The sequence below is a fragment of the Brachionichthys hirsutus genome, chromosome 10 (genome assembly GCF_040956055.1).
Source record: "Brachionichthys hirsutus isolate HB-005 chromosome 10, CSIRO-AGI_Bhir_v1, whole genome shotgun sequence".
Classification (NCBI taxonomy): Eukaryota; Metazoa; Chordata; class Actinopteri; order Lophiiformes; family Brachionichthyidae; genus Brachionichthys; species Brachionichthys hirsutus.
In genome coordinates this window covers 11,291,442-11,317,472 of record NC_090906.1, presented here as the reverse complement: position 1 = coordinate 11,317,472, position 26,031 = coordinate 11,291,442, and the positions used below count along the sequence as shown (strand labels likewise).

Below are 26,031 nucleotides of genomic sequence, written 5' to 3'. Positions count from 1 at the left end.
GTTGCTTGCTATAAAGATCCTTGAAAGTTGAACATGAACTTTGTTTTTAGGGTTGTTTTGGCTCTCATTCAAAAGGCTTCTGCAAAAACTCTAATTACTGTCAGACATCCTCAATGCAACTGAACAAGAGTCAGCTGGAGACAACACAACCCTGCTGACATCTCCATCCATCAGAGTCACCTTAAAACCATGGCCCCACAAAAGAGAAATTATAGGGCACATCTACTTACTTATTTCATTCATGTGTAAACCTAAAACCTACAGTTAACCAGACATAAACCAGACAGACAGACGGACAGAAAGATGGCTGCACTGATGAAAACATCCCTCCATCTTTTACTGAATGGTCAGGGGAAAACAAACCTTACAAAACCAACTGTCATTACTGAAGATGTCCACGTGGGGGCGAACTGAAACCAACATTCCGTCACAGACGATGGAGCACAAATCATTTCAGAGAACACACCTGCAGACTTCTGGGTAACTGATTTCTTTGATTTCTTAGGCAAGGGTGACACGTCAGACAGTTCTGACCAAATGTTAACATAAAAATTATTAAAGCTATAATTTTTCTTAGTAACAGTCGCTTGAAATGATCGCACTTGGGTGAAGAACAAGTTTTAGGGTTTTATTCCCTGCCGTCTCCCTGATGACCAAAAATAGCTTCCGAGAGAGAAAGACAAAACTGGGACAGGGTGGCAAAACTCTGCCGAGAAATTGCTTCTTGTAGCACAGCGTGAGATTAGCTTTGTGTGAAGGACATGAAGGAGGTAAAGCCGGGACACAAATTCAGGAAGCTATAAAAGTTTAAATAGATGATAGTGACGCTTAAAGCAGGCTCTGAAAATGGTTTTTCTTCTGGCCTCCATCTGATGCAGTAACACTGTCATCGTGTGAAATTCACACACCAGCAGGGAGAACGCAAAATCTGCATTCAGGGACAGACACGAAATTGTGATCGCAACAAGTGTGCCGAACATTTAGCACACCGTCCTCCTCTTCATGGCTTTAGATGGCATCCAACCAACCCCAGTCCACTTCGACACAGTCATACGTCTGAGCCAGATGCTGCCCACCGTTGACACAACTCCTGAAAAGCATTTATAGCAAATTAGATTTCTATGATGTTGCCAGGTTGCAGAGCCACATGTAAAGATTGCAAGTTGGAGAAAATTAGAAATTAGAAATTACTGCCCTCCTTCATGGGTGGTGAACAGTATCAATTGTGTTTATGAAAGTGTGATATATCATTTGATAGTAGTCAATATGTAGTCAATGACTACTAGTCATACATGCAAGGCATTGTGGGCCCTTTTGCAATGCACACACACACACACACACTATAGTTTCTTACCCCACTCACAGACTGGGGTCTCCATGGTAGCCATATTTTCCAGCCAACCAGAAGTGACCTCAAATTTCCTCCGAGTTCAGATTAAGAGTCCTTCTAAAGGTTGAGCGGTTTTGTACGCTACGTTCAGGGTTCATCAAACGTCGTTTCGCAGAGCCGTGCGAAGGTAGCCGACAGGAAACCCACTATTCACACCCCTTACATTTATTCTGCAGCGCCGAAGCTCAACTCAAATGGAACGGAGAGAATTTCGCATCAGTATTGACTTTGTGCTTCCCGTACGTCTGTCTGTATTCCCCTGCGTGACATTCGATCTTCAAGCCACGTTCTGGATGCAGCAAAGTAGTTGCTGCAATTTGTCTCTTCTTTGAAACTCATATGCACAGACTCAGGGCGAGAGAGGGGTTGGTGACAGGAAGTCAGGCTTAGCCCCGTCTCGGCGCTGTTGCTACCCGATGCACCGACCCACACAAAGGGGCATCTCCACAAGTACAACACACGAATGCACAATACGCGATACAATCCACACCTCCTCTTCTATTGCAGATGCAGCCACGGCAACACCTTGATCGCCAAGGTAACGCAAGTTAGTCCGCAAATAGTACTTTCTAAAGCCCCCAAAGCAAACGCCAGAATTTGTGCTCTAATATTTCATAATCTGGTTGCGTTGCGAGAAGCCAGACATGTCGCACACCAGACTACCGATAAAGACAGGATGAATAACAACTTCTGAGAGTTCGACAGGCACAAAAAGATGTTTATCATTGCATCACGTTGCACAACTTCCAGTGTTGCTGTTTATGTGGAAGTTAATTTAGTGCTTACCCACTTAAACATGGTTGGAGAGCCAAAGCCAACCTTTCCATCCCCCCCACGGTAACAACATTCTCGGTGTCAGCGACCTCTTCCAGCAGGACTATGTAGCCCAAAAAGAGAAAGAACTGTTCAGGAACGCCTTACTAAACAGCAGGCAGGTAACAGGAGCTGTCGCTCTATTCAGTAATACTATGTCGAAACCCACACTGCATTCAGGCAGGGTATATTCAAGAGGCTGACATTTTCAATTAACAGGGCCATGAGAAACAAGCAAATGCACCAGATTGTCTCAGATGCCCCCCCCCGGTGCACATGCTCAGAACCGGCCGGGACACGTCCCAACACAAAGGAGCCAACCCAGGGGAAAAAAAGAGGTATGTGTGTCATAACCAACAACAACTCTGTAGAAGAGTGACAAGAACAGGTTTGATCATCCCCCCCCTTTTTTTTCTTTCTACACAGACGTTCTTCTTTTACCAGGCAAAGTACACTAACCAAACAAAAAAAACACACAAAAAATAGCCTCACAACATCTCATCCGCCTGTTCTGTTCCTTCCACCGTACTGAGCGATGGGAAAGTTGCACCTAGTAGCAGGATGACGCAGCGTGTGCTGTCAGGGCTGCCTGGTGATACCGCTTCAGTGTATTATAGCAGTATCGGGCAAAAGGGCACGATCTTTTGTGGGGACTGCCTTGCGTCACGCAACAGAAACGCAGTGGGAGGTGATCTGGAGTGCCGTGAATGCCTTCCTTCAGCGTTGACGCCGTCGTGTCATTTCTCACCTTGCAAACAGCAACAAGAATCTGTGGATTTAGACTCTTAATCCCTCCCCCCCCAAAAAAAACAGTGCTTAAAATAATTACTAAATCTTTGCTAGTGTCGATTAGGTAGGATTTGAATTTAATTTCTTTAACCCTCCGAATCCTGCAGGTCCGTTTGTTGAACAAACAGCGATTTAATCTGGATACTTTCTGAGGAACCAGGAATGATGTAGGTTATAAGAACAGGAAAGTCTTTCATCACCAGTTCAACGTTGAATCATCACAAGTGAGCCCAGCACACACACACACACACACACAAAACAATTAGTTCTGAGCAGATCAAAGATGCTGTGAGCTAAACAATAAGTTATTACACTTCATACAGTCTCACGAAAGGATGAGTCTCAATTTTTGAATGAATGGAATTTGTCAAAAGTCAGCAAAGCTTTGGCAAGTCTTGGAATAATAGTGGAAGAGTCTCGGTTTGGACGATCCCTGCTATGAATCAGAGGTGAATCAGGAACCAAACCGAGGCCGGACCAACGGCTTCAGCTCCACACGACCCCGGATGGGTGACCCATTCCCGGCAAACACAAGCCACACAAAAGCATCAGGATGAGCAAGCCCCCCCCCCCCCGGCATGAACCCATGCACCGCTGTTGCGTAAACGCGTGTGGGAGTGAATGAAGGCTGCATCCCATAATGCCAAGCGGCCAAGAAGGAGACAACGAGCTGACGTCACTGCCTGAAATTGTCCTCCCACAGCTCAACATGCCCCCTCCATTGTTTTCAGCCACAATTAAGACATTCCACTGATTATCGCAACATTCACATCCTATCGGACAAAAAGAAAGGAATGAAAGCCAAAAGGAAGACTCCTACAGTGAGAGCTTTTCTTTACCGAGCCACGTGTGAATGGGAAAAGACATCCTCTGACAGCCCCCCCCCCCACAACGGAAGTCAAACAGGGTGTCGTTAGACCAGCACTGTGTTTGCTATAGGGGATCAGTTCTAGATATCTTTAAATGGCGGCTCTTAAATAAGACATGAAAAGGTCTTTCACGGATTTGCTTAATACGGTTTCGGTATCCGGCCCAAGGAAGGTCTGGCTCGGCCTTTACTCAGAGGAGTCACCTGAATCCTAAACACATCCGTACTTTGGGATTTTCCCTTCAGATACTAAAGCCAGTCGCCCCCCCGACCCCCCCCCCCCCCCAAAAAAAAATTCATAGCATTCAATTTAGACCGAATATAATACAAACATATAAGCAAGAGAAGACCAGGCACTATGAAAAAGTGCTGTTGGCTTAAAACGCCTTCCTCAGTCTGTTCTCATGGTCCAGTTTGTCATTTATTCCTGGCATGATACTCGGTCAGCGTTGCCACACTCCCACGAGGAAGTCCAAGACGACCGCAGCTGATCCGTGTGAATGCTACTTCCTGGATTGGTATTTTCATTTACTATATCAACTGCTCGAATCATTCTCCTCCAGGGACAATTAGACGTCCAGTTCCAGCCCGATGTTCTATAATCCTGTCCCACTAGAACACGACAACTGTGAGACTGTAAGCGGTGCTCGTGGACCGAAACTTTAAAGTTCGCCAATTTTGGGACATATTCTTATTTCACTTCGTCTGGAGAAGCAGCGAACTTTGTCAAAGTACCACAATTCATCATCGGATACATGAAACCAAAGTGGTCTCGACTCTCTGCCGTGAGAAGTGAACAGCAAACTCCATCGACATCCGAAACCGAGCAGACATCGCCGGGGACCCAAGCTCCTATCCAAGACGGACGGGACCACGAAGCCGTCCCGTCGGTCTTTGGACAGAACCCCGTGGGAAGGTCGATTCATCGTCACGTCTACTCCAAACAGAGGAAGCTGGTTACAGAGGAAAACTGAAGCCAGACATAAATAAACATTATCAATCCGTATTAAGCGACTCTGTGTTGCAGGATGGGGTTTGAGGCTGCTGCAAAAAATATTGATCCATACTGATCCAAGGCAAATGCAGCAACTTATTGGGAACGGGAATTGGGTATCCGACTGGACTCCTACTGGCTTGACCGGATGGAAGCTGATTTCGACAGATTCTTTTCTCTTTCCATTATCTTATAACAGCAAATCGCAGTGACGTCATCGCTCTGAAGGTTTCCTACCTGCAGAGTCGTCGTCGTCGTCGTGGTCGGAGCTCAGGTACCCGTCGCTCCTCCTGTCGGGGGTGCTGCACCCGGAGCCTCTGGAGGAGGCTCTGCGGGGAACCTGGTGGATGGACGGGGACAGCCGGCCGTCGTCGCCGGAGTCGAGGTCCCGGCTGTGGCGGAAGGGCCCGAGGTTGAGGTGGCGGCCGCCGCTGGACGTCCTCGGGGCGACCTTCGGCGCCAACAAGTTATCCCGGACGAAATGTTCGTTCAGCTCCGCGTCCTCGTATTCCCGGTCGCTGCCAGCCTCGCCGGTTTTGGCCGGGTCCCCCTTCTGAAAGCTGGGTATCCGAGGCGGGACAGGGATGGGGACCGGCTTGCCCAGCTTACCGCAGAATTTGCTTCGGTCCCGGGCGAAGGAGCTGGTGATCCCCGCCGTGCCCCCCGCCGTGCCCCCCGCCGCGGGGAGCCTCGCCTCGCCGGGCTCGGACACCTTGGTCCTCCGCCCGTCGCACTCGTCGTCGTTGCGGCGCTGCGGTTTCCGCAAGTCCCCCGTCTTGGCGTGGCCGAACGTGTCGGCGTTAACCCTTTCGGGGCCTTTCCTCCTCTTCTCCCGGGACACCGTGGTCTGCAGGTAGATCACCTTGAATTTCTCCTCGGCCAGAGCCTTCTGGAGCCTCTTCAAGTTGCTTTTGCTCAGCTCCAGCTCGGACTCGATGTCCTCCACGGACTTCAGGTTCATTTGAGGCACTTCTCCATCGGGGAACTCGTTCCTCCAGTGTTTGGCGAATTCCTCCTGTTCCCACATTGTGACGTTCGAGCTATCCGCGTCCGCGCACCGACGGCTATCTGCGCATCTGCCGCATAGAGACGCTTTATTTCCCCGGCGACAACTAGCGTGGAAAGCCCGTCGATGTTATCTGAATGTCGGTCCGACCATTCTCAGCCTCCCACAGACGGACGTCACCGCGGAGCGTCCGACGGGCAGAACAAGTTTGCCACTGCGCTGAAAAAGTTTACCGACTTCCTGTATCGAGACGCGCTGCCTTCAGGTTCTGCTCGGAAAATTATACATTTTCTCGTGCGAGTCAAATCAAAGCGGTTCAACGCGCGCAGGGGGGGGCGGGGGGGGGGCAGGCGTGAAGGCGTTCGTGTTGGGCAGTGATATTTACCACGGAGCGTCAATATTTAAAATTTAATTACGAGGCTAAAGTTTACTTAGTTCAAAAACAAGTTAGCACATTAAAAAAAGCAATAATTATTTCGATACAATTATTTAATTTCACACATTTGTGTGATGGCATTAATGCTAAATCGTTACTATTAAATGTACGCTGTTTTATCTCGACATACGACTTTGGGAACCACAGAATTCTGTGGTCGGTGGTTGGTGGAACTCAAACATCCGACAGCAAGGGAACGCAACACATTTACGAGGTGAGGAAGTTGCAGGGGAAACGTCATCGCTCGCTTTAATACCTGTCGAACAAGCGCCAGGCTTCACACTGGAGTTAAACGTTAACTCCGTGCGTTGACGTTCAAAAATCTGCTTTGTTCATGAGGAAACACGATATACATAATCATTTATTAATTATTTTTAAAAAAGCCAATAGTGTCTAATACATTGATCATTAGTCTCTATCCAGGCTGTAATAATTCAACATGCACAATGTATTATGATGTGAATTCAGTGATATCAGAAGAAGGGAAAGTGTAACACATTTGCCACAGAAAAAACACCTCCGGTAGTGCAGGTTTAACGCGGTGCATTTGCGGGAGCTCGTCCTCACATCCCCTTATCTGCTTTTAGTCTCGTCATTTTAATGTGACCTTTATTCATCTTTTCTACCATCATGACCAATGGCACTGACGATGTAGATTTATTATATCAACATTTTACATTGAGCAAAAAGAAGGGGAGGTAAAAAAAAAAATCTTTCATCTTACCTTGAAAACTTTTGATCATGACTGGAGATTAAAGAAAAAGAGTAAAGGAGAAACCCATAATCACAGTCATCTCAGCCTCGTCTGTGCGGCTGCATCCACGCAGAAATCTGGTTAGCAGCCGAGCAGAAGACTTCCAGTAAACTGGAATTGTAATGTTATACATGGCAGGATAACGTTATCACCATGGACAGAGGATGATGGGGGGGGGGGGGGGGGGGCTGAGTTGAACGCTTGTTCTTTTCTTTTCAAGTGGCCGTTTGGATGCCAGCCCAGAGCAGAGTAATCACTCTCCTAAAAGCTTTCACTCGCCACCAGGACTCATTGATCAGCACTTGCTGCCAGCCTGAGAGCCCTGATTGGTTTATTGTAATAAATAGATGAGAAAGCCAATGACCACCCATGTAGCCATGAAATGGAGCTACAAATCACAGTCTAACATGATATAACAGGAAGAGCCTGCACTTTTCTGGTTAACCTCTAAGATTGTCTAGTACAGTCAGTTTGTGGGAGACAGATCTGCCGGGGCGGTCATCTGTCAGGTCGGAATGACTCTTAGGCTGGAGAAGAGCAGAGCACAGAGTCAAGTTGGCAGGCAAGATGCTTTACCTCAGCTTCAAGCCAAATGCACATGCACACTCTACTATCCATTAAATAACTCTGCCATCATTATGTGCTGTAAGTCTTTGCCAATTGTCCTCTTAATTCCCAATAACTGATATTGAAAGGTCACTCCCATCCAATTCCAAATGTCCTGCATGGGACACCGGTCCTGAGACAACTAATTTGACTTGGTGGAAAGAATTTATTACTGCGGATATAAGAAGCAGTAACTGTGAGGCAAACAAAACCTGCAGCTGTGGGGTAAAAGAATGCGTCCCTGCAAACGCATCGATATGTCTTCTTTGAACAGTGAATGTGTTATTTGCAACATGATGTTCACCTGAACACAATATTAGTACCAGCGTGCTGGTCAACAGTTTCTTATAATGTATAAGTAGACTTAAGATATTTAAAATACAATTTTTATTTGAGAAATTGTCCCTTGGGTCTGGGGCAAGGAACTTTTGATATTTTCATTCATTCATTCAGTTTCTGAACCGTTTAATCTGAAATCCAGGTCGTGGAATCTACTTGCGCCTATCCCTGCAGTCTACGGGTGAGAGGTGGCGTACACCCTGGACAAGGCGCCAGTTTATTTCGGAAAAAGACTCCTCACCAACCCGGATTGATTATAATTAAACAAAGTAAAAGCAGCAGAACAAGCATATATTAATACTCATATGAACGGATTTAATGGGATCTACACTCTCTCTGACAGGCCGTAATATAAAATCACATATATTTTATGCTACTGCCGCGTAAAGTACGGAATACTGCAAACTAGTGATGCGATGCCCCCTAGTGGCTAATTCCGCCCATGACAAAACGAGCCTGAGCAGACAGGAGCGCCGTTTGCGCGGGTTCAAATGATAAAATGGGTCAACACAGAGGCTGAGATCTACATTTAATGAATGGATCATTATCACAGGACAGTCATGTAAATGTAAATGCTGCTACCGAAAGAAACATTTATTACGGTAAGACCATGGCGATGCAATGAAATACAGTTCAACAAGTGTTGGATCCGATTTAAAACAAGACATACAACCATATCAAAATCATTTGTGAAGGGGGAAAGTAAAAAGCACAACATTTCTTATCAAAATAATATGTTGTCAGCCATACTGTATATAATTTACAAAGCCCACTCCCATTTTTATTGTGCAATTTTCTCCAACATTTCTATTAAGGCAACAGGAGGGACAGCACCACGGACGCAACCACAGGAGTTACAGGTAGGTGGAAGCGAAGGCCGCAAAACACCCTCCCAAAGAGACCACGAATATATTTTCACAAGACAAAAACAAGTAAATAGCCATCCTGAGCAACAGGCGTGTTGTATAGTTATTTAAAATCCATTAATAATTAGGTCGTTAGTTCTAGTAACATTTAAGACCAAACCTAAGTTGATTTAATATAAAAGTATTTGTGAAGTAACAGAATTTTTACAAATAACCACAGTAATTAACCAGTAATCCATTACTTTCATGTTGCCTTTTTCTGCAAAGCATCCCACGAGTGTTCTTTGCATAGCTAATAGATTTTCTTATAATAAATGCATAGGAAACTAAACCAGTGTGTAAAGGAAGGCATTTGATCATCTGCTAACAGTACAAAGTGCAAAGTCTATCCAGGGACCGTCACTGTGGCTAACGCGACGGTGAACACAGTCAGGCTTCATGCTCTTCTGATGGCGCTCGCCACCAGGGTTTTCCGCCTGGTCGTTACAAAAGCCTGTCGTTTTTCATAATAGGCGGCCTCGTTTATAAAAGTGGGATAGACTGTCCCCGGGCCTTGGTAGGAGATGGTCTTTCCCTCAAACGTTTGGAACATTGGGTCACCCGGGTTCAGCGGTTCCCAGTCGCAGTCCTGAAAGAACAACAAGCAATGAGCAACGCAGGCGTGTTGCTCAAACTGAAACGAGATCTTGACACATCAGCCAAAAGATGTCTCGTTTCCTCTTTCAGAATTGCTCGACCTTGCAGGTCAGAGGATTTGGGTCATAGTAAAAGACAAAGCTATCGTTTCTACCTGCAGGTTAGGGTGCACCATCGCAACGATGTTTCCATTGGCATCTCTGGGGTAGTCGATACGCTCGGAAAAAGAGAACGCTTCCACCGTGCAGGGCGAAAACTCCACGCCTGAACGACAACATGCACGACGCCGTAAGCACCAGCGGACACACTGATGTGGAACACTTAGTTATTTAACAGCATAGAAAAATGAAACAGTTTCCAACAATAAGAGAACATGAAATAAAGGCAAACAGAAATGTCATGTATTTTCCACCGTAACATGGCCGTGGTGAGTGGAGCGTTAGCCCTCTATTGTTCAACCTCTGGATGCGACCTCTGGAACCAGACGGGGGGGGGGGGGGGGAGCTCCTCGGCAGGGGCTCAGACATGGAGCGGATGAACCGCGTTCTCCTGCCAGCGCCGCCGAGCTGTTGTCATGCAAGCGGCAAAGCTCGGGAGCGACGAGGACAAACCGTCTGAACCTCCGCCATTACTATTCCGCAGAGGAAGTCATTTTCATCCAAAACAATTACTGAATGTCCCGGGCGCAGAGCTTTACAACTTGTTTCTTCATGCGTCTCAGCTTTCAACGTGCACGACGGGCCACTGAGCGCCGCGACCCGGCATTCATCGGCAGGGGGGGGGGGGGACGACGACACAAGATTACCACGCCGCTGGCAGCCGGACTAACGGCGTGGAAACCAACCAACTTCCAACCAGCCAGGAGGAAACAACGGACTGAGACTCACATTTGGCACAGACCACCGTGTTTACGTAAAAGGGGAAGGGTAGCAGCGATTGAAACTCTTACGACACGACCAGATCGATGGCGTTCTATACAGGCTTTACGCCGCCGTGGTATGGCGCCCTACCGTCATTAAACAGCTCGATGAAGTCCAGGGCATGCTTCAGTATTGCCCTCATCGACTCAAAGATGTTGCTCCTCAAAACCCCTTGAGGCTGAGGACCCACTTCCAGACCTGTCGAGACACAACCAGCAGGGGGCTCAGCCTCACACGGAAACAGCACCTTCAGCACCTTCGACGCGTCATTAGGACGGGCTGGAGCGACTCGCCGATGGAGTGCTTGGCAACGGAGCGCGAAGAGGCATATTTCAAAACGGGGTGTTCGTTGAGCAGAACGAGACAACTGGCCGGAGCGATGGCTTTCTGCAAACAGAGGAAGGACAGAAAAGCACGGGTGTGAAATAAGTTCAAGAGGGTAGCTCAGCCTGGTGATCGTGTCGAAAGGGTAAATCAATAATAGCCCACTGGTTGTTCTTATAGGTTAGAGGGGGGGGGGGGGGGGGGACTCTAAACCGTCTATCATTACCGATAGCTCGAACCAGAAAGAGGTCCGTCTTTCAGCGTGAGTTTGGAACCAGCCTTCTATGAATATGTAACATCCTGTGCACCTTAAAGGTTAACGCAACGCCTGTGGTTTTTTTTTTTTTTTTTTGCCATTAAGTAAATGTAATACCAATGCCGGCCAGTCATTGGCTTAGCCTTAGAAGGAGACACAACGACCGTTTGAAGCTTTGTCCACGCGATGACAGGTTACTGCGACAGCTGAAGCCGCAGAGGGACAACACCAAGGTCAGTGTCACCTTGATGTAGTTCATCATCTGCAGATTAAAGTGATCCTCGGAGTTCTCCAGAAGCAGCGTGCAGCCCATGTTGGCCGTCGTGTTGTGGAGGTCGAAGATCACGTCGTAGGCGTCCGGGCTTCCTTTGGGCCCGAATATCCTGTTGATCTCCTGGGCTCGCCGCACCTCGTAGGGCAGGTCGTCTCCTCCCGGGGCACTTTGGGGCAAACACACAGCGACGAGGAGGCGGAAACACTTACAGCGCAATCAGAGCTTTCTACTGGAGAGAGACTATGAAGCGTATTAATAATTCACACGGCGATGCCCACTCCAGCCACGGCTCCATTTATTTCCTCCGCTGCTCTAGAACTGGGGTGGGCAAACTTTTTGACTCGCGGGCCACAACGGGTTCTAATATTTGACAGAGGGGCGGGGCCAGGAACAGATGGGTGGAGTGTTTGTGTGAGCTAATATGAATGACATGTAAAAGCCATTACATGAAACGATTTGGTCTTTTACAGGTAGCATTACAGGGAACAGGTAAAATGAATGAGGTGTAATTATAATAAAATGTAAATTAACGATATAATTTGGACAAGTTCGGCGGGCCGGATTCAGAAGCCCAAAGGGCCGTTTATGGCCCCCCGAGCAGTAGTTTGCCCATGCCTGCTCTAGGACATTCTCAGAACAACAAGAGAGCAGCACCTCTGCCGTTCTGGCCCCATTTTCAGATCGTATCCGGCTCTGTCTGGACACTGGCACACAAGCAGAGCGTTGGCCGCAGGCTGAAGGGGCCTCAAAGACAACTACAATCGAACCGGGGTGACAGTAACGAGAGGAGCCGAGCGCTGCGTCCATTTATACTGGAGAAAAGCCAACCGTGGGGGCTGCTCGTCTTCTTAAACGTAACCTTGAGAGGGGTCAAGTTCGTTTTAGAAAACCTCTCACAATGAATAGGGGGGGGGGGGGGGCTGTTAAAGCAGCCTCGGCCATCGCAGGGTAAAACATCAGGTCGGATTACAGCAGGATTTAGAGAGGAGGACAAAGGAGAGAAACAACGTTGTTGCTGTTGTTGTTTCTTTTTCCATGTTTCCATTAAGGACATTAGGAACAGGCTGCTGTGGGCGTGGCACACGAACACGTGACGTTTATTTTGAAGGGAGTGGAGATCTCCATTGTGTTGTTGTTGTTGTTGTTGTTGTTGTCCTCCAATCTTTTTGTCCCATTTCCTGAATAGTAATGGAGGAGCAAACGCATGATCGATATTATCTCTATATCGCTGCGCATTGGCGCGACCGTGACATTTTCCACGCGGGAGTTAATAATCCACCGCGGATTAATTATTAACCTACAATAAACTCTTCCGATCATTTCTCACGCATTATAATATAAGCGTGCGCGTCCAAGAACATCAACATCTCACACGTTTAAATGGGGGATCCTGTTCCTGATTCCCCGACATGAAAAAGTTTCCACTCCGCGTGAGTGACAGCTGGAGCGCGGAACACGCCGCTTCCGTGACGCGACGCGACGCGTCCGTGTTTACCTGAGGTTCTCCGGGGAGAACGCTCGGTTCAGGTCCGTGTCCACGTATCTGGCGCGCCTCTCCACAGCCTTCGGGTTGGCGATGAACGCTTTGGTCTCGACCCCTCTCCTCTGGATCTCGGCGCTGTTTTCCACCCACAGGTTCACGAGCGTCACGCCTGACATCTCGTTCCCGTGGGTCCCCCCGAAAACCGCCACTCGCCTGGCCTCGCTGACGCGCACGACGTCGGTGTGCGCAGACATGGCTGGATATTATATCAAGCGAGCGACGCGCAGGGAGGGAAGTTTTCAGATGGAGCTGCACAGCAGTTTAAAAGCGACGCGTCATTACGCGCCCCCGCCCCATCCCCCGCGGGGGCCACGCCACGCGTAAAGTCAGGCAAGACGTCCCGGGCTGCCGAGAACACGCACGGTCACATTAAACTACGTTATTTCTCCTTTTCAACACGTTGTCATTCAACAGGTGGTCGTAAACATCACTTCCGGTAATTACCTTCAAAATAATAGACACGTTTCAGAACGTGGAAAGAAACTTGACCGTGCATGAAATGCGTTGACTTTTTTTATACAAAATCCATTTTTACAAGTCACTGCTACAAAAAAACAGAACATATGCAGTCACTTATAATATATATATATTTTTATACAAGTCTAAATTACAGTGGAATGGGATGCTTTTATGGTCATTGTCACCACAGTACAAGTACAGCGCAACAACGAAATAAATTCGATGAGTGAGTGAGAAATAATAATTATGGACACTTATTTTATACCTAAATCTGTAGAGTTCCTCCCAACGCCTAAAAGCCATGCAATGAAAAATGTTTTGGTTACAAAACAAATTAAAAACGATGACGTCCCATTTTTTTCTGCAGCTTGAACACATCGTGGCTTCAGATGATGTTTAAAACTCAAACGCATTCACTTCGTCTGTGAAGAAGTTTTAAACTGGATCACAAACTCTCCCTTTACTTTTATCTGCTGGTGACTCCCGATCATCCTTTGCCCCAGATGTCAGTGACGGAGAGTCTTTTTTGTATGAGAATCTATTTCATCTGCATCAGCAACGAGGAAGGATGAAGCCCCCCCCCCCCCCCCCCCCCAGACCCTGACTCGTCGATTTGTCCCACTGTGGCAATATTCCTGCTCAATGTTTCTTCATTTTCCTAAACCACCAGTTCAGCATTTTCACCCCGAAGGCCCTGCTTTGTCCTCTTCAACCTTTATTTTTCCAGAAGAGACAACACTTCTGAGGAAAGGAGTTTTCTTCTTGTTGAAGTTACGTGTTAATAAAGCTCTTATAAAACGCATCTCAAGTGGAATCAGAACCCGACGTCTTCTGCTTCTTCCTTTTACGAGAACTCCTTTTCACCTGAATCTCAGCCTCATCACTCAGATCTTCCCCATCCCTGATTTTCCTCTTTTTCTTTCGGATATTTTTCAGGTCACAACCGACCGAAAACCTGGAATCCTCTGCTCTCCTATCAGACTCTAGATTTCCATCCACTTCCTGTTTGAGATGTTCAGACCCAGACTCTTTCCTCTTCCTTTTCTGTCGTTCTGAACGAGGGACGTCTCCCTCCTCCCCAGACGGGACCGGCACCGTTTCACCGACGCATTTGACCACATTCCGATTCTCTGCCTCCTCCTGGCCGTTCCCTTTCGCTTCACTCTCAGGATCTCTGCGTCTTCCTTTCTTTTTCCTTATGATCATAGTTTCATTGCGCACAACGTCGTTATTGCTGGAGTCGCTTGAAAGGTCCGAGAGCCTGTGGAGGACACGCTGTCTTCCAGGTCCATCCTGGGACAGGTGGTCCATTTGCAAAGCGTCCCCTCGGGGCTCCGTTGCTGCTCTTCTGTCCTTCTGCTTGCGTTTCTTTGGACTTTGTTGTAGCTTAGCCGTAGCATCATTGATGCTACGCAACTCTTCTTCACTTGATGCCCGTCGACGGACAGTCTTCTCTCTCGTTCTTCTTTTACACGGTGCCTGGGTGTCCCTCCTCCTTTTCACGAGAGCACAAGAGGACCCTTCATCATCAGAACTCCACGATCCCGACGCTCCCGGTGAGGTTTCACGTCCAGCGCCGCCTCCCCCCCGCCTCCCCCGCCGTGCTAAGGGGGTGCACCAGGATCGCTGGCCACCCTTTGATGGTTCCACGAAACAAGTCCCCTCCTGTCGGATGACAATTAGAGAGTTGATAAACAGATGGATGAGCATGCACGGAGGATAAAGTCTCTCTCTCTCTCAGCCCGCTTACCACCGCTCTGGTGTCCTCCTCCTCCGACACGTCCTCGTCTCTGTAACAGAACAGTTTGATTAGTGATCATTGGAACTTTATTCCTATAAAAAAAACAAAAAAAAAACAAACAACAAGCTCACTCCGACAACGGAGACATGTCCTCGCCGTCCGTGTCCACAGTCGGCCGAGGGTCTGCGTCGTCTGGCCTTTCACGCCCCTCCGACAGCTCTCTGACACATTTAAAGAAGCCCCCCATTACGAAATTCTGTGAAGAGGACAGATTTTTAGCGGCCCGTAATCTCTGTCAACAGCAGTCGGGATGAATCGCGGTGATTATCGGGGACTGTCCTCACGTTGAGCGTCCTGTTCTGGACGGGTAACAGGGCACCTCTGCGCTTCCCCCTCCCCGCCGAGAGGAAAGGGAACGCGTACGTCGGCAGCTCAGGTTTCTTGCGTTTAACCTTCTTCTTGACAGTTTTGGGCTCTTCATCGGAAGTGAACGAATCGTCCTCGCTTTCGTCCAGATCTTTGAGAAAAGCGAGTTCTGACCTCGGAGTGACGTCATTCCGTCGTCTTCTCCACCTCACACTCCCAGGTACCGGTTTCTGAGTTATGAACAGACTGTCCCCTGAGTCGCTGCGGAGACACCATTATATTTTATATTCAGAAGAAAAAAACTTTTTATTTTATTTTATTATTTTTAACTGGTTTTTGCACACAGTTGCGCTAAAAGGACAAACCTTTCTGCCTCTTCGAGTTTATCCTGACCTCTTTGATCCATGGAAGACTTATTTTGTTCACGTCTAGAGGAAGCTTTTCGGGGAACAATGCGCGCATTATCTTTAACTATTATTATTATCTCCTAAACGTTGACGCGTTTTGGCAAACACAGCAAAACAGAAACGCGCGGGTCTGAGTCAAGCAGGAAGTGAAATACATCGTCTTCTTCTGTGGTGTTTAACAACTAGCAAGAGCATTACTGCCATCTGCTGGTGGCGGTCAGCTCCTACACCTTCAAACCTGCAGGATAGTTTCAGGGCAGCGTTTTCTGGGTCAAAAGCCAAGATATTGACAAAATTAGTAAAAATAAAAGATCAATCAAGATACTGACTCTTTGTACTTCTGTGGACATTTCAACTGGTAAAACATTCATGAAAACTGAGTTGTTCCACAAATAAAGATATAGTGTCAAGACATGTAAATTCAAACACTTCTATTACCCAGGTTTTTTTTCCACGATCATTTTGATTGGTAAAAGGTTTATCAATAAGCTGAGGTGGGAAATGGGAGAGTAAAGAACTAAATGCTGAAACATTTCGTGGTGAGAGAAGAATTCTCAAAACTCACTTTATGGGCGCAAAGGTCAGAGCTGTTTAAGCGGCCGTGTAATCTATGCAGAGTTATAAACTGAAATGGGGAGGATTTTGTCAGACTTGACCCCTTGATGTTTTTCCAAGCACTGAGACAAGCCAATAAAGCATCCCAGAAAGGGACAAAGTGCATGATTATCCGGACAAACATTCCCCATTACTTCAGGTTCCTTGTCTGATTGTGTAGACTTTAATCACGATATTTTCCAACAGTCCTGTTTTGGATCGTCTGCAACTTAGTTTCAATTTCTGAAGCTCACAAGGTCTTAGAGCCCCCAAAAATTCAGCAGGTCCATATCTTTTTAGAGTATTGTTCTCTATCTTCTGACAGCTCTCTGACACATTTAAGTATTCTCCTATTTAAAAATTAATTACATAAACATCCTTGTTCTATGTCGACTGTATATAAATGACTATAATCATTAATAACACGTTTCTAAAATCCTAAACAACGTTGTGTAGACTGTAGAGGCCATAAAACGTAAGTAGAAATGAAGAAGAGTGAAAAGAAACACGTTTCCGCTCCAACCAGGAAGTGTTTTGACGTCACCAACGTGACGTATGATCACAAAGAGAAGGCAAGACAGCAATAGAAACGAGAGAGTGCATCTTTCTACTTCCGTTATCGTTTCGGTGAACAGATAAAGAGTTGATTTTTCAAATTAAATAGTGATAGAGACAAACAAACACACGACTCTGTCTCTAGCTAAAACCATGAAAGCTGCGGAATAAGCTAATAAACTGAGTTTAGCAAGGCGGCAAACTTTTGGAATGTTAATCATTTATGCCTCTACCTATGTAGCCAAACTTATGTTTAATTTATATTAAAAATGTATGTATGGTCAGACAGGAATATTGCCTTTATTATATATTTATATAGCCAACCGCGGTTGATAAATACGTTTGTTTCATTCCCTAAAACGGATTTATTTATGAACGAAAGCTGCCCAAGCAAGATAGGACGAGACGGAAAGGAACCATTTTGTTGATATATAGTCTTTGGTCGAAGTACCAAAGTGACCGCTGATTCGAGACCAGCTCGTCGGTTTCTTCACCTTCTCCCATTTGCTACTATGGCAGACAAGCACAGAGCGGAGAAGGTGCCGCTGCACGCCCCGGATCTGGAGGAGCTGCGTGGTGGTAAGGACTTCAGGTTGGACGCGAAGTGGCTAAATAATAACTGGGATGGTAATAAGGGCTGCTGGTTGCAGCTCTGCAGGCGGGACTGGAACACAACTTTGCAGAAGTCCAGGTGAGCGTCGTGGAGTGCCCGGATCTCACCCAGGAGCCCTTCCAGTTTCCTGCCAAAGGTAAGAGCGCAAGTGGCATAGTTGCCACACACACGCCACACGCACACGCACACGCACACGCACACACACACACACACACACACACACCCGATTCTAAATTTAAACATCGATGGCTTTTTGGTGAATCTTAGAGGAACCATGAGCTTATAGCAGTCGGTTTTATTAGAATTAAATTGTGTCTTGAAACTTCAGTTCTATGCAGATGAGGTACTGTAGGTAAAATAAAAAAGTACTTGATCCAAAAAATGTTTTTTCAAGTATTACTTCTGTAACCCCAAATCTAAGAAAGTTGGGACTGTAAAATATAAAAGCAAGCGAACATCAGTGATCAACTGTTAATAATACAGTGTAATGTAATACAAATGTTAGACGCTTAATGTTCAAACTGCTAAACATTTGAATTTTTTAAATATATTTAGTGCCTACAACACAATTCTAAAAAGTTCAGACAAGGGCGAGTGTCACTTTTATCCCGTTCTAGATTGACATACAGCTTCATTTACTCAACATTTGGAGGTCTCCCTCATATTTGTTCTTAAAAATGTCACACCTCTCCACTAGCTCCGCCCCAATCAGGTGATTCACACCTTTCCCTATTAGTTTCAAGTTTCTCAGATTCTCTCGCCTATGCCAACTTTATATATTATCAATGCAAAATAAATGTATTTCCAGGAGCGAGGCCGGGCCATCTTTGGCACGCGCATCCCCGTACATTTCAGAGCCAACCAGATTTTATGTGCCGTTTCTGTCACCTTCGCAGGCTTGTGTGGAAGCCCTCGCATCACTGATGTTGGTGGCGTTCCATACCTGGTCCCCTTGGCCCAAAGGGACAAGGTCGATTTTATAATTGAATCTGGAATAAATTTGAAATATCGAAATAATTTGTAGTGAATGGGATTACCTTTCATTTGTTTCCTTGTCCACGCAGGAATATGACATGAACGCCGTATCGAAGGAGCTGGAGCTGCCGGGAGCCTTCATACTCGGTGCAGCCGGAGCACCTTCCAGAATTCTTGGATTTAACGCAGAAGTAAAATAATATTTAATTCTCCGATTTTAACATCATTTTACTGTAAATCAGGCGACAGACTAAAGTACTTCATGAAGGAACGATCAACTTTGGTTTTGTGTGATCGCTCCCTGGTGGTTTGCGTTGGAATCGGCACATCTGACGAGACACGAGTTGCTTTCCTTTGAAGCTCTGAGAATTTTAATATTAAGCCGTGGAGAAAAAAAATATGGTGACCTGTGAGTGAGATCAAATGAAGAGCAGAGGTAGTAAGACCCAGGTTGATGTGGTCCACAGCTGATGCCTGTGGTTCTGACCGAAGTGGAGGGAAGGCCTGCAGTGAACAGCAGCTACGTCGCCTCCATCAATCCTGTTGATGGTCAGTGCCTGCAAGAAAAATACAGCGACCAATCCTCTGATTGCAACTTTGGACTGATGGGAAATCTGTATGCGTGTGAGGGGAAGCCTGGAAAGGTAATCTGAAAAGAAATGCATGCAGAAGGGGTTCTCTTCAAAAATGCATTGACATGATAGCTCTTCCTAAAAAAATCTCTTGTTCTCTTGTTATATATGAACTTTGAGCACATGAGCAATTACCTGGAATTTAATACCTTTGCTAACAGCCTTCAGGCCCGTCCCGTGCTTTATCTCAACAGTGGAGAAATCAATATTAGCTAAAGGAAAGTGACTGCATAGGAAGAGATGTCAACATCTTTGGTGTTCCTCTCCAGGTCGTAGAAGTGAGAGCCAAAAAGAGGACCGGAAACCACAGTCTTGTGACGGCCTTGAGGAAAACGCTTGAGGATTACTACCCGGATAAAAGCCTGGCTTTGGGAGGCACCTTCCTCATCCAGAAAGGGAAAGCTAAAATCCACATTATGGTAAAAGTTGGACGTGAGACAGAGTACAATTTATCACTATTATTACACGTATTTATGCCCCCCCCCCCTCCTTGTCTCCTCATGGATAGCCCAGAGAGTTCTCAGCCTGCCCCCTCCACACCACTGATGAAGTCAACAATTGGCTGAAGCACTTTGAGGTCAGCGCCCCCTTCATCTGTCAGACAGTGCTGGTGTCCAAAGACCCCGTAAGTAAACACGGTGTCGATGAGCTGACGATTTCAACCGTTGTCTGGGGAAGGTGATTTATTTCTTTCGTTTCCAGGGTTTGGACCTGCGTGTCGAGCACACCCACGGATTCAGCCGCCACGGAGAAGGCGGCCACTACTACACGGACACAACGCCTGACACCGTGGAGTACCTGGGCTACTTCATGCCGGCAGAGTTCGTGTACCGCATCGACAGACCCAAAGAGACCCACGGAATCGGACGAGACTGAAGCCGGAATCCAATGAAGGAATGAATCGCGCTTACAGCAGAGCGTTACGATCATCTAAACGCATCATGTTATGTGTTTTAGAATTGTTCGTCTGCACATTGTATGACATAAAGTATGTATGAAAATAAAGAGAGATTGGATCAAAATACTTGCAGATCTTATTCAATCATACTTCCATTATTGACTGAACCAATTGAGAGAACAGACGTGAGTTGATTTTTCATATTACCTGGTGATTGAAACATTACAAACACACAACACTCCATCTCCAGATATAATTGTGAATGGGTCTGATATGCACTATCATGAACAATGTCTTGGATCTGTCCAGAATGACATTTACGGATTCAAAAATCACAACCGCCACAAAAAATAATTTAAAGTGGAAATGGGGTCAAAGGAGACTTGGATCTGCTTCAACAAGGAAACGATTTGATTATATCAATGCGAATGATGAATAATAATGATCAATGAAGAAAGTTGCCAGAAATCTTTTTCTACTTCCGTTTTCGACTGCTGTGATCCAAAGAACAGATATGATTTGTTTTTTCCATTTAAACCAGTTGATGAGACGTACAAACACATAAAAGCGTAAAAGCCGCAGAATAAGGTACTAAATGTTGTGAAGCAGTCAAACTAATTGAATATCAATCAAATATATTTAATTTACACCCACATGTTTAATGCAGCATGCAGCATTTATATCGTTATTGGATTTCACATGTAAATAATTCCCTTACTCTCATATTAACTTCCTGAACTGAATTACTTCAAGGATTAAACATAAACGCAAGCAGCAGAGCATGGAAAGACTGTAAGAGAATGAATGAATGATTTGGATGACATGTACTCTTTGGTTCAAATATAAATTGGACGGGACTGCCGGACTCTCCACTTTTCACTTATGGCGCAACGATGACAGAGCGCTATATAAGACCAACAGATTATTGTTACAGCTCTTGTTACACACGGGGCGGCAGTGGCTCAGTGGGTTGGGCCTCGGGCTGGGAAGTGGAGGGTCTACTGGTTCAAGTCCCAGCTCAGACGAAATATGGAGTGTGTGTTGGTGGCGCGTTCACCCTATGCCCTCTCCGTTCATGTTACAGGGCCCCTACATGTATGCATGTCATGTGCGTGGATGGTTAAAGGGGCCCAATAGCAGTGAATGACATCTGTGTGTGTGTGCAGTGATTGCGTATCTACATATATGACAATGAAGGTGTTCAATCTTTAATATGAACTTTGAGCACATGAGCAATTACCTGGAATCTAATACCTTTCCTAACAGCCTTCAAGCCCATCCTGTGCTTTATCTCAGCTTTGGAGAAATAAATATTAACGAAAGGAAAGTGACGACAAAAGACGAGATGTCCTATTTGTTGGTGTTCCTGTCCAGGTCGTAGAAGTGAGAGCCAAAAAGAGGACCGGAAACCACAGTCTCTGTGCCTGCCCCTAAACTGCTCTGTCTGCTACTCTGGACTGACTCCCTGGTAGTGAACGTTAAACCTGTTTTTGAACTCCCGCTCAAACCGCCTCGCATTTGGGTTCTTACCTGCCTTAGGCCTGACAGGCCTTGAAGATTGGCATTTCTAAGATAATGTTATATCTCTACTTCCTGAATGGCTGGTTCTTCCAGATTCCCAAGCGTGGTGTTGTTTGCTCTGCCTGTGTTTTGTTCTGCGTTACTAAAGTTCTGTTATTTAAATAAGTAAATAATAATATAATATCGACTGATATTTTCACACTTGCCTGTCCAACATCTGCATAGCACTACTACAGTCTTAACTGTGTTAGCTTCTCATCTAATTATATGTTAATGTTTTATGTTAATATTATTATGTAATGTTGGTACTGCAGTGGTAACATTTATAATGATGTTATAAATGTTACCACTGTTGCATTTTAATCAGAATGCGTCTCTTTTTACATCAATAGGCGCATTAATAATGAAGATAATTTTTTTTTTTTTTGCCTCAAATACATTATGCCCGATCACAATCTCTGACAGTGGACACAGTATGAAATCCCTCGATGAATCCACAGCTCCCTGAAACACTCAAAGTTGCCTCCTGTCACTTCTATGTGATTGAATGTCCACTATATATAAATAACAATAATTATGGATTACACATCTCCCAAATACTGACAAATATTAGGCAGTGGCAAAATGAAAATAAAGAGAGACTGGATCAAAAGACCTTGCAGATCTTATTCAATGATCTTCCATTATTGAATAAAGTCAGGAACATATTTTACATTTTAACATTGAAAACTCCATTTACTGATTCAAAAATCAGTTAAATATCAAAAATCATAAATGTATGTAACGTGCAAATATTATGTCACCACCACAAAAAATAATTGAATGTGGAAATTGGGTCAAAGGAGACTTGGATCTGTTTCAACAAGGAAACGATTTCATGACATCAATGCAAATGATGAATAATAATGATCAAAGAAGAAAGTCACCAGAAATGGAAATAAGCATCTCTCTCTACTTCAGTTTTCGACTGCTGTGATCCAAAGGACAGATATGATTTTTTTTTTCATTTAAACCAGTTGATGAGACGTGCAGTGCAGACATAGTAAGTTCATTAGTACGTTTGCTTAAATTCCTGAACTGAATGACTTCAAAGATTAAACATAAACGCAAGCGGCAGAGGATGGAAAGACTGTAAGGGAATGAACTATCTTGATGACATGTACTCTTTGGTTCAAATATAGATTGGACGGGACTGCCGGTCTCTCCACTTTTTACTTATAGCGCAACAATGACAGAGTACCACAAAACCGAGAAGGTTCAGCTGCACGCCCCAGATCTGGAGGAGCTGCGTGGTGGTAAAGATTTTATATTCCATAATGGCACGGCTCAATAAATATGATGTTTATAAAAATAGTCCTATGAGATACTTGTTGCAGTTCTGCAGGCAGGACTGAAAAACAACTTTGCTGAGGTCCAGGTGAGCGTTGTGGACTGCCCAGATCTCACCCAAGATCCCTACCAGTTTCCTGCCAAAGGTAAATTCATGCACGTCGTGCAGAAGGCACACACACACACACACACACACGCACACACACACACACATCCTTGCTATGCATGAAAAGACTTCAAGCACCCATTTGTATGCTTTTCTTGAGAAATGTAATTTTGCGTTGTCCTTCTACAACCTCAATAAAAATACCTTTTTGTGGACACAATCTAACATGAGTTGAGAATCACCATATTCTGTTTCAGCTGTCGTGGAGTGAGGCTTGTACACCGCTCCATCTCTGAGACAAATAGTGCGCTTTTGATGCCACTGCCAAAATCGGCATGTAATGTTAACTATGACCTTCTCTGCTCAAGACTTTTGATGGGCTGTATCGTCTTAGGGGCCTGAAATGTATGGCCCGCTAATTGTTTTTGCAAATGTATTATGCACGGTGGCGTAGTGGTTAGCGGCGTCGCCTCGCAGTAAGAAGGTGCCGGGATTTAAGTCCTATCTGTGCGTAGTTTGAATGTTCTCCCCGTGTCCACCTGGGTTCTCCGGGAACGGTCTGCCCTCATCACCAGTGCATTTTTGATGCAGCCACATTTGCCTCACGGTTGTCTTTGTCACCTTTGCAGGCTTGTGCGGAAGCCCCCGCATCACTGATATTGGTGGTGTGCAGAACTTGCTCTCTTCGGTTAAAATAAACAAGGTGACTTGAACAAAGTTATTCAAAGACATTCAGCAATAATTGGCAGTGAATGGTAATTATTAGTTTAGTACATCCTCCTCCCAGGAATATGACATGAACGTCATATCGAAGCAGCTGGAGCTGCCAGGCGCCTTCATACTCGGTGCAACAAGGGGTCCCGGCAATATTCTTGGATTTAATGCAGAGGTAAAATCATTACACCATCACTACAATATCTTAACTTAGGACAATTCACAGCTGTTAATGCACGACTAGTCCTTTTCTCTAGTGTAAAAGCCACTCACCAGGTTGAATGGGTCATTAAAATATCAGCGAAAAACCGATCAACTCTAGAACCAGTAAAGTCTCATGTCAGTTTTAACTTTAACTGATGTGGTCCACAGGTGATTACTCTGATACTGACCGAGCTGGAGGGAAAGCCTGCAGTGAACAGCAGCCACTACACCTGCATCGGTCCGGACGGAAAATGCCAGCAAGGAAAATACAGCGACAAAACCTCTGATTGTAAAATCGGACCGTTGGGCAATCTGTATGCATGCGAAGGGAAGCCTGGAAAGGTAATCTGAAAAGAAATACACGCAATAGGGGTTCCTTCAAAAATGCATTGTCATGATAGCTCTTGCTTAAAAAAACAAAACCAAAAACCTATCTCTTGTTGAACTTTGAGCACATGAGCAATTACCTGGAATTGAATACCTTTGCTAACAGCCTTCAGGCCCGTTCCATGATTTATCTCAGCAGTGGAGAAATCAATATTAGCTAAAGGAAAGTGACTACATGAGAAGAGATGTCCTCATCTTTGGTGTTCCTCTCCAGGTCGTAGAAGTGAGAGCCAAAAAGAGGACCGGAAACCACAGTCTTGTGACGGCCTTGAGGAAAACTCTTCGAGAGTCCTATCCAGATAAAAGCCTGGCTTTGGGAGGCACCTTCCTCATCCAGAAAGGGAAAGCTAAAGTTCACCTCATGGTAAATGTTGGACGTGACGCAGAGTACAATTTATCACTGTCTCTTACTCGTATTTATGCCCCCTTGTCTGCTCATGGATAGCCCAGAGAGGTAGCGCCATGCCCCGTCAAAACTCCGGATAAAGCCAACGATTATCTCAGGATCTTTGAAGTCAACGCTCCACTCATCTGCCCAACTGTGCTGGTGTCCAAAGACCCTGTAAGTAAACACAATGTCTGCTCATTTTTTAAACAGCGAAGTGGTTTTATTAATTTTTTAAAATGTTTTCAGGACATAGATCTGCGTGTCGAGCACACCCACTGCTTCAGCCGCCACGGAGAAGGCGGCCACTACCACATAGACACCACACCGGACACCGTGGAGTACCTGGGCTACTTCATGCCTGCAGAGTTTGTGTACCGCATCGACGAGCCTACAGAGACCCATGCCATCAATAATAAATCAATCATAAAGGATTAATTCATGCTCATAGCAGCGCATCTCATGGTCATCGAAACGCATCACAACATGCATTTAGAAATGGTTCCTTGCAGATTGCAGTGCTAAATCTTACAGGAATAAATGTTTGAAAATGAACATGAGTTTGTGTACTTTATGACATTCATTCATTGCCTACGTAAAACTTATTACCTTTCAGGAATACATTAAATCCATGGAATGACTCTTAATTTGCATTTTCTGCATTATAGATTGATGACAGTGCCATATCTCAGTCACCAAATAAATAATGATCTCCTCCAAATATATAGTGTAAGTTCTCTGCCCCTGATAATGCTCTGGAGCATCATAAGTTATCCATGCTTTGGTATGTTCATTGTATTTCACCTATCGATATACCAGGCTTGCAAGTGGATGACCATGTGCATCACACTTCACAGTAAAGTTTTCTTTATTTAAAAAAAGGTGGGCAAACTTTTGTTTTAAGCTTTATTATTTATATATGTAGTTTAATTTCATGAATTCTTGTCCTGAAACTATTTTCACTGGAATTTGTTTTTGGTCTTAGACTTTAATCGAAATTAAGAAAAAATAAATAAATCATTGAATAAAAGAAAAAAAAGGAAAATGGGGAAAAACACAGAGATGACAAAACTGAGAATGAAAAAAGCTTCTTAAACAGGCTTTGATACCCCAAGTTGCAACCCTCCGTAAAAGTTTAGCAAAATAAACTTTTTTTTTTAGAAAATTATCTTGGAAACAAACAAATGTGGATGATCCTTTCCAAAATCAATTTAGAATAGATAATGCAACTAAATTTTCATTTTCAATTTGACTAGTTTCTCCACGTCTACCTAAAAATGAAGATTCGGATTAATCTGTGGTAACTGAAAAATATAGTACCGCCCCTGCCT

General features: G+C 45.2%; 4 protein-coding genes across 4 annotated transcripts in view; 2 read left to right on the top strand and 2 right to left on the bottom strand.

Annotated features, from left to right (window-relative positions):
- abr (ABR activator of RhoGEF and GTPase) overlaps positions 1 to 6,054 on the bottom strand; it is a 55,630-nt gene extending 49,576 nt beyond the window's left edge. The window contains 1 exon segment of the mRNA XM_068745006.1: positions 5,092 to 6,054. Coding sequence (XP_068601107.1) covers positions 5,092 to 5,881 — 790 coding nt within the window. The 5' untranslated portion in view covers positions 5,882 to 6,054.
- Positions 6,055 to 8,066: 2,012 nt separating this feature from the next.
- On the bottom strand, positions 8,067 to 13,022 carry aspa (aspartoacylase). Its single transcript, XM_068744649.1, has 6 exons — positions 12,767 to 13,022; positions 11,242 to 11,437; positions 10,711 to 10,804; positions 10,508 to 10,615; positions 9,652 to 9,761; positions 8,067 to 9,489 (listed from the first exon to the last, which is right to left on the bottom strand). Exons 1-6 carry the CDS (start codon positions 13,006 to 13,008, stop codon positions 9,298 to 9,300), a joined length of 942 nt encoding a protein of 313 aa, XP_068600750.1. The 5' UTR covers positions 13,009 to 13,022; the 3' UTR covers positions 8,067 to 9,297.
- A 4,394-nt stretch (positions 13,023 to 17,416) lies between these two features.
- LOC137900428 (ester hydrolase C11orf54 homolog) lies at positions 17,417 to 20,167 on the top strand. The gene is made up of 8 exons (XM_068744510.1): positions 17,417 to 17,515; positions 17,587 to 17,685; positions 18,446 to 18,519; positions 18,614 to 18,715; positions 18,992 to 19,168; positions 19,426 to 19,575; positions 19,665 to 19,781; positions 19,859 to 20,167. Exons 1-8 carry the CDS (start codon positions 17,449 to 17,451, stop codon positions 20,030 to 20,032), a joined length of 960 nt encoding a protein of 319 aa, XP_068600611.1. The 5' UTR covers positions 17,417 to 17,448; the 3' UTR covers positions 20,033 to 20,167.
- A 2,636-nt stretch (positions 20,168 to 22,803) lies between these two features.
- On the top strand, positions 22,804 to 25,190 carry LOC137900478 (ester hydrolase C11orf54 homolog). Its single transcript, XM_068744570.1, has 8 exons — positions 22,804 to 22,870; positions 22,952 to 23,050; positions 23,640 to 23,713; positions 23,798 to 23,899; positions 24,097 to 24,270; positions 24,530 to 24,679; positions 24,761 to 24,877; positions 24,950 to 25,190. Exons 1-8 carry the CDS (start codon positions 22,804 to 22,806, stop codon positions 25,136 to 25,138), a joined length of 972 nt encoding a protein of 323 aa, XP_068600671.1. The 3' UTR covers positions 25,139 to 25,190.
- Positions 25,191 to 26,031: the final 841 nt, after the last annotated feature.

Excerpts from the sequence above, each read along its gene's own strand:
- aspa (XM_068744649.1), bottom strand. The coding sequence starts at position 13,008 with ATGTCTGCGCACACCGACGTCGTGCGCGTCAGCGAGGCCAGGCGAGTG. Across the intron at positions 11,438-12,766 it reads TTCTCCCCGGAGAACCTCAG|TGCCCCGGGAGGAGACGACC; the intron begins GTAAACACGGAC and ends TTTGCCCCAAAG. Across the intron at positions 10,805-11,241 it reads AGATGATGAACTACATCAAG|AAAGCCATCGCTCCGGCCAG; the intron begins GTGACACTGACC and ends CTCTGTTTGCAG.
- LOC137900428 (XM_068744510.1), top strand. The coding sequence starts at position 17,449 with ATGGCAGACAAGCACAGAGCGGAGAAGGTGCCGCTGCACGCCCCGGAT. Across the intron at positions 18,716-18,991 it reads TTCTTGGATTTAACGCAGAA|CTGATGCCTGTGGTTCTGAC; the intron begins GTAAAATAATAT and ends TGTGGTCCACAG. Across the intron at positions 19,169-19,425 it reads GTGAGGGGAAGCCTGGAAAG|GTCGTAGAAGTGAGAGCCAA; the intron begins GTAATCTGAAAA and ends GTTCCTCTCCAG.
- LOC137900478 (XM_068744570.1), top strand. The coding sequence starts at position 22,804 with ATGACAGAGTACCACAAAACCGAGAAGGTTCAGCTGCACGCCCCAGAT. Across the intron at positions 24,271-24,529 it reads GCGAAGGGAAGCCTGGAAAG|GTCGTAGAAGTGAGAGCCAA; the intron begins GTAATCTGAAAA and ends GTTCCTCTCCAG. Across the intron at positions 24,680-24,760 it reads AAGCTAAAGTTCACCTCATG|CCCAGAGAGGTAGCGCCATG; the intron begins GTAAATGTTGGA and ends GCTCATGGATAG.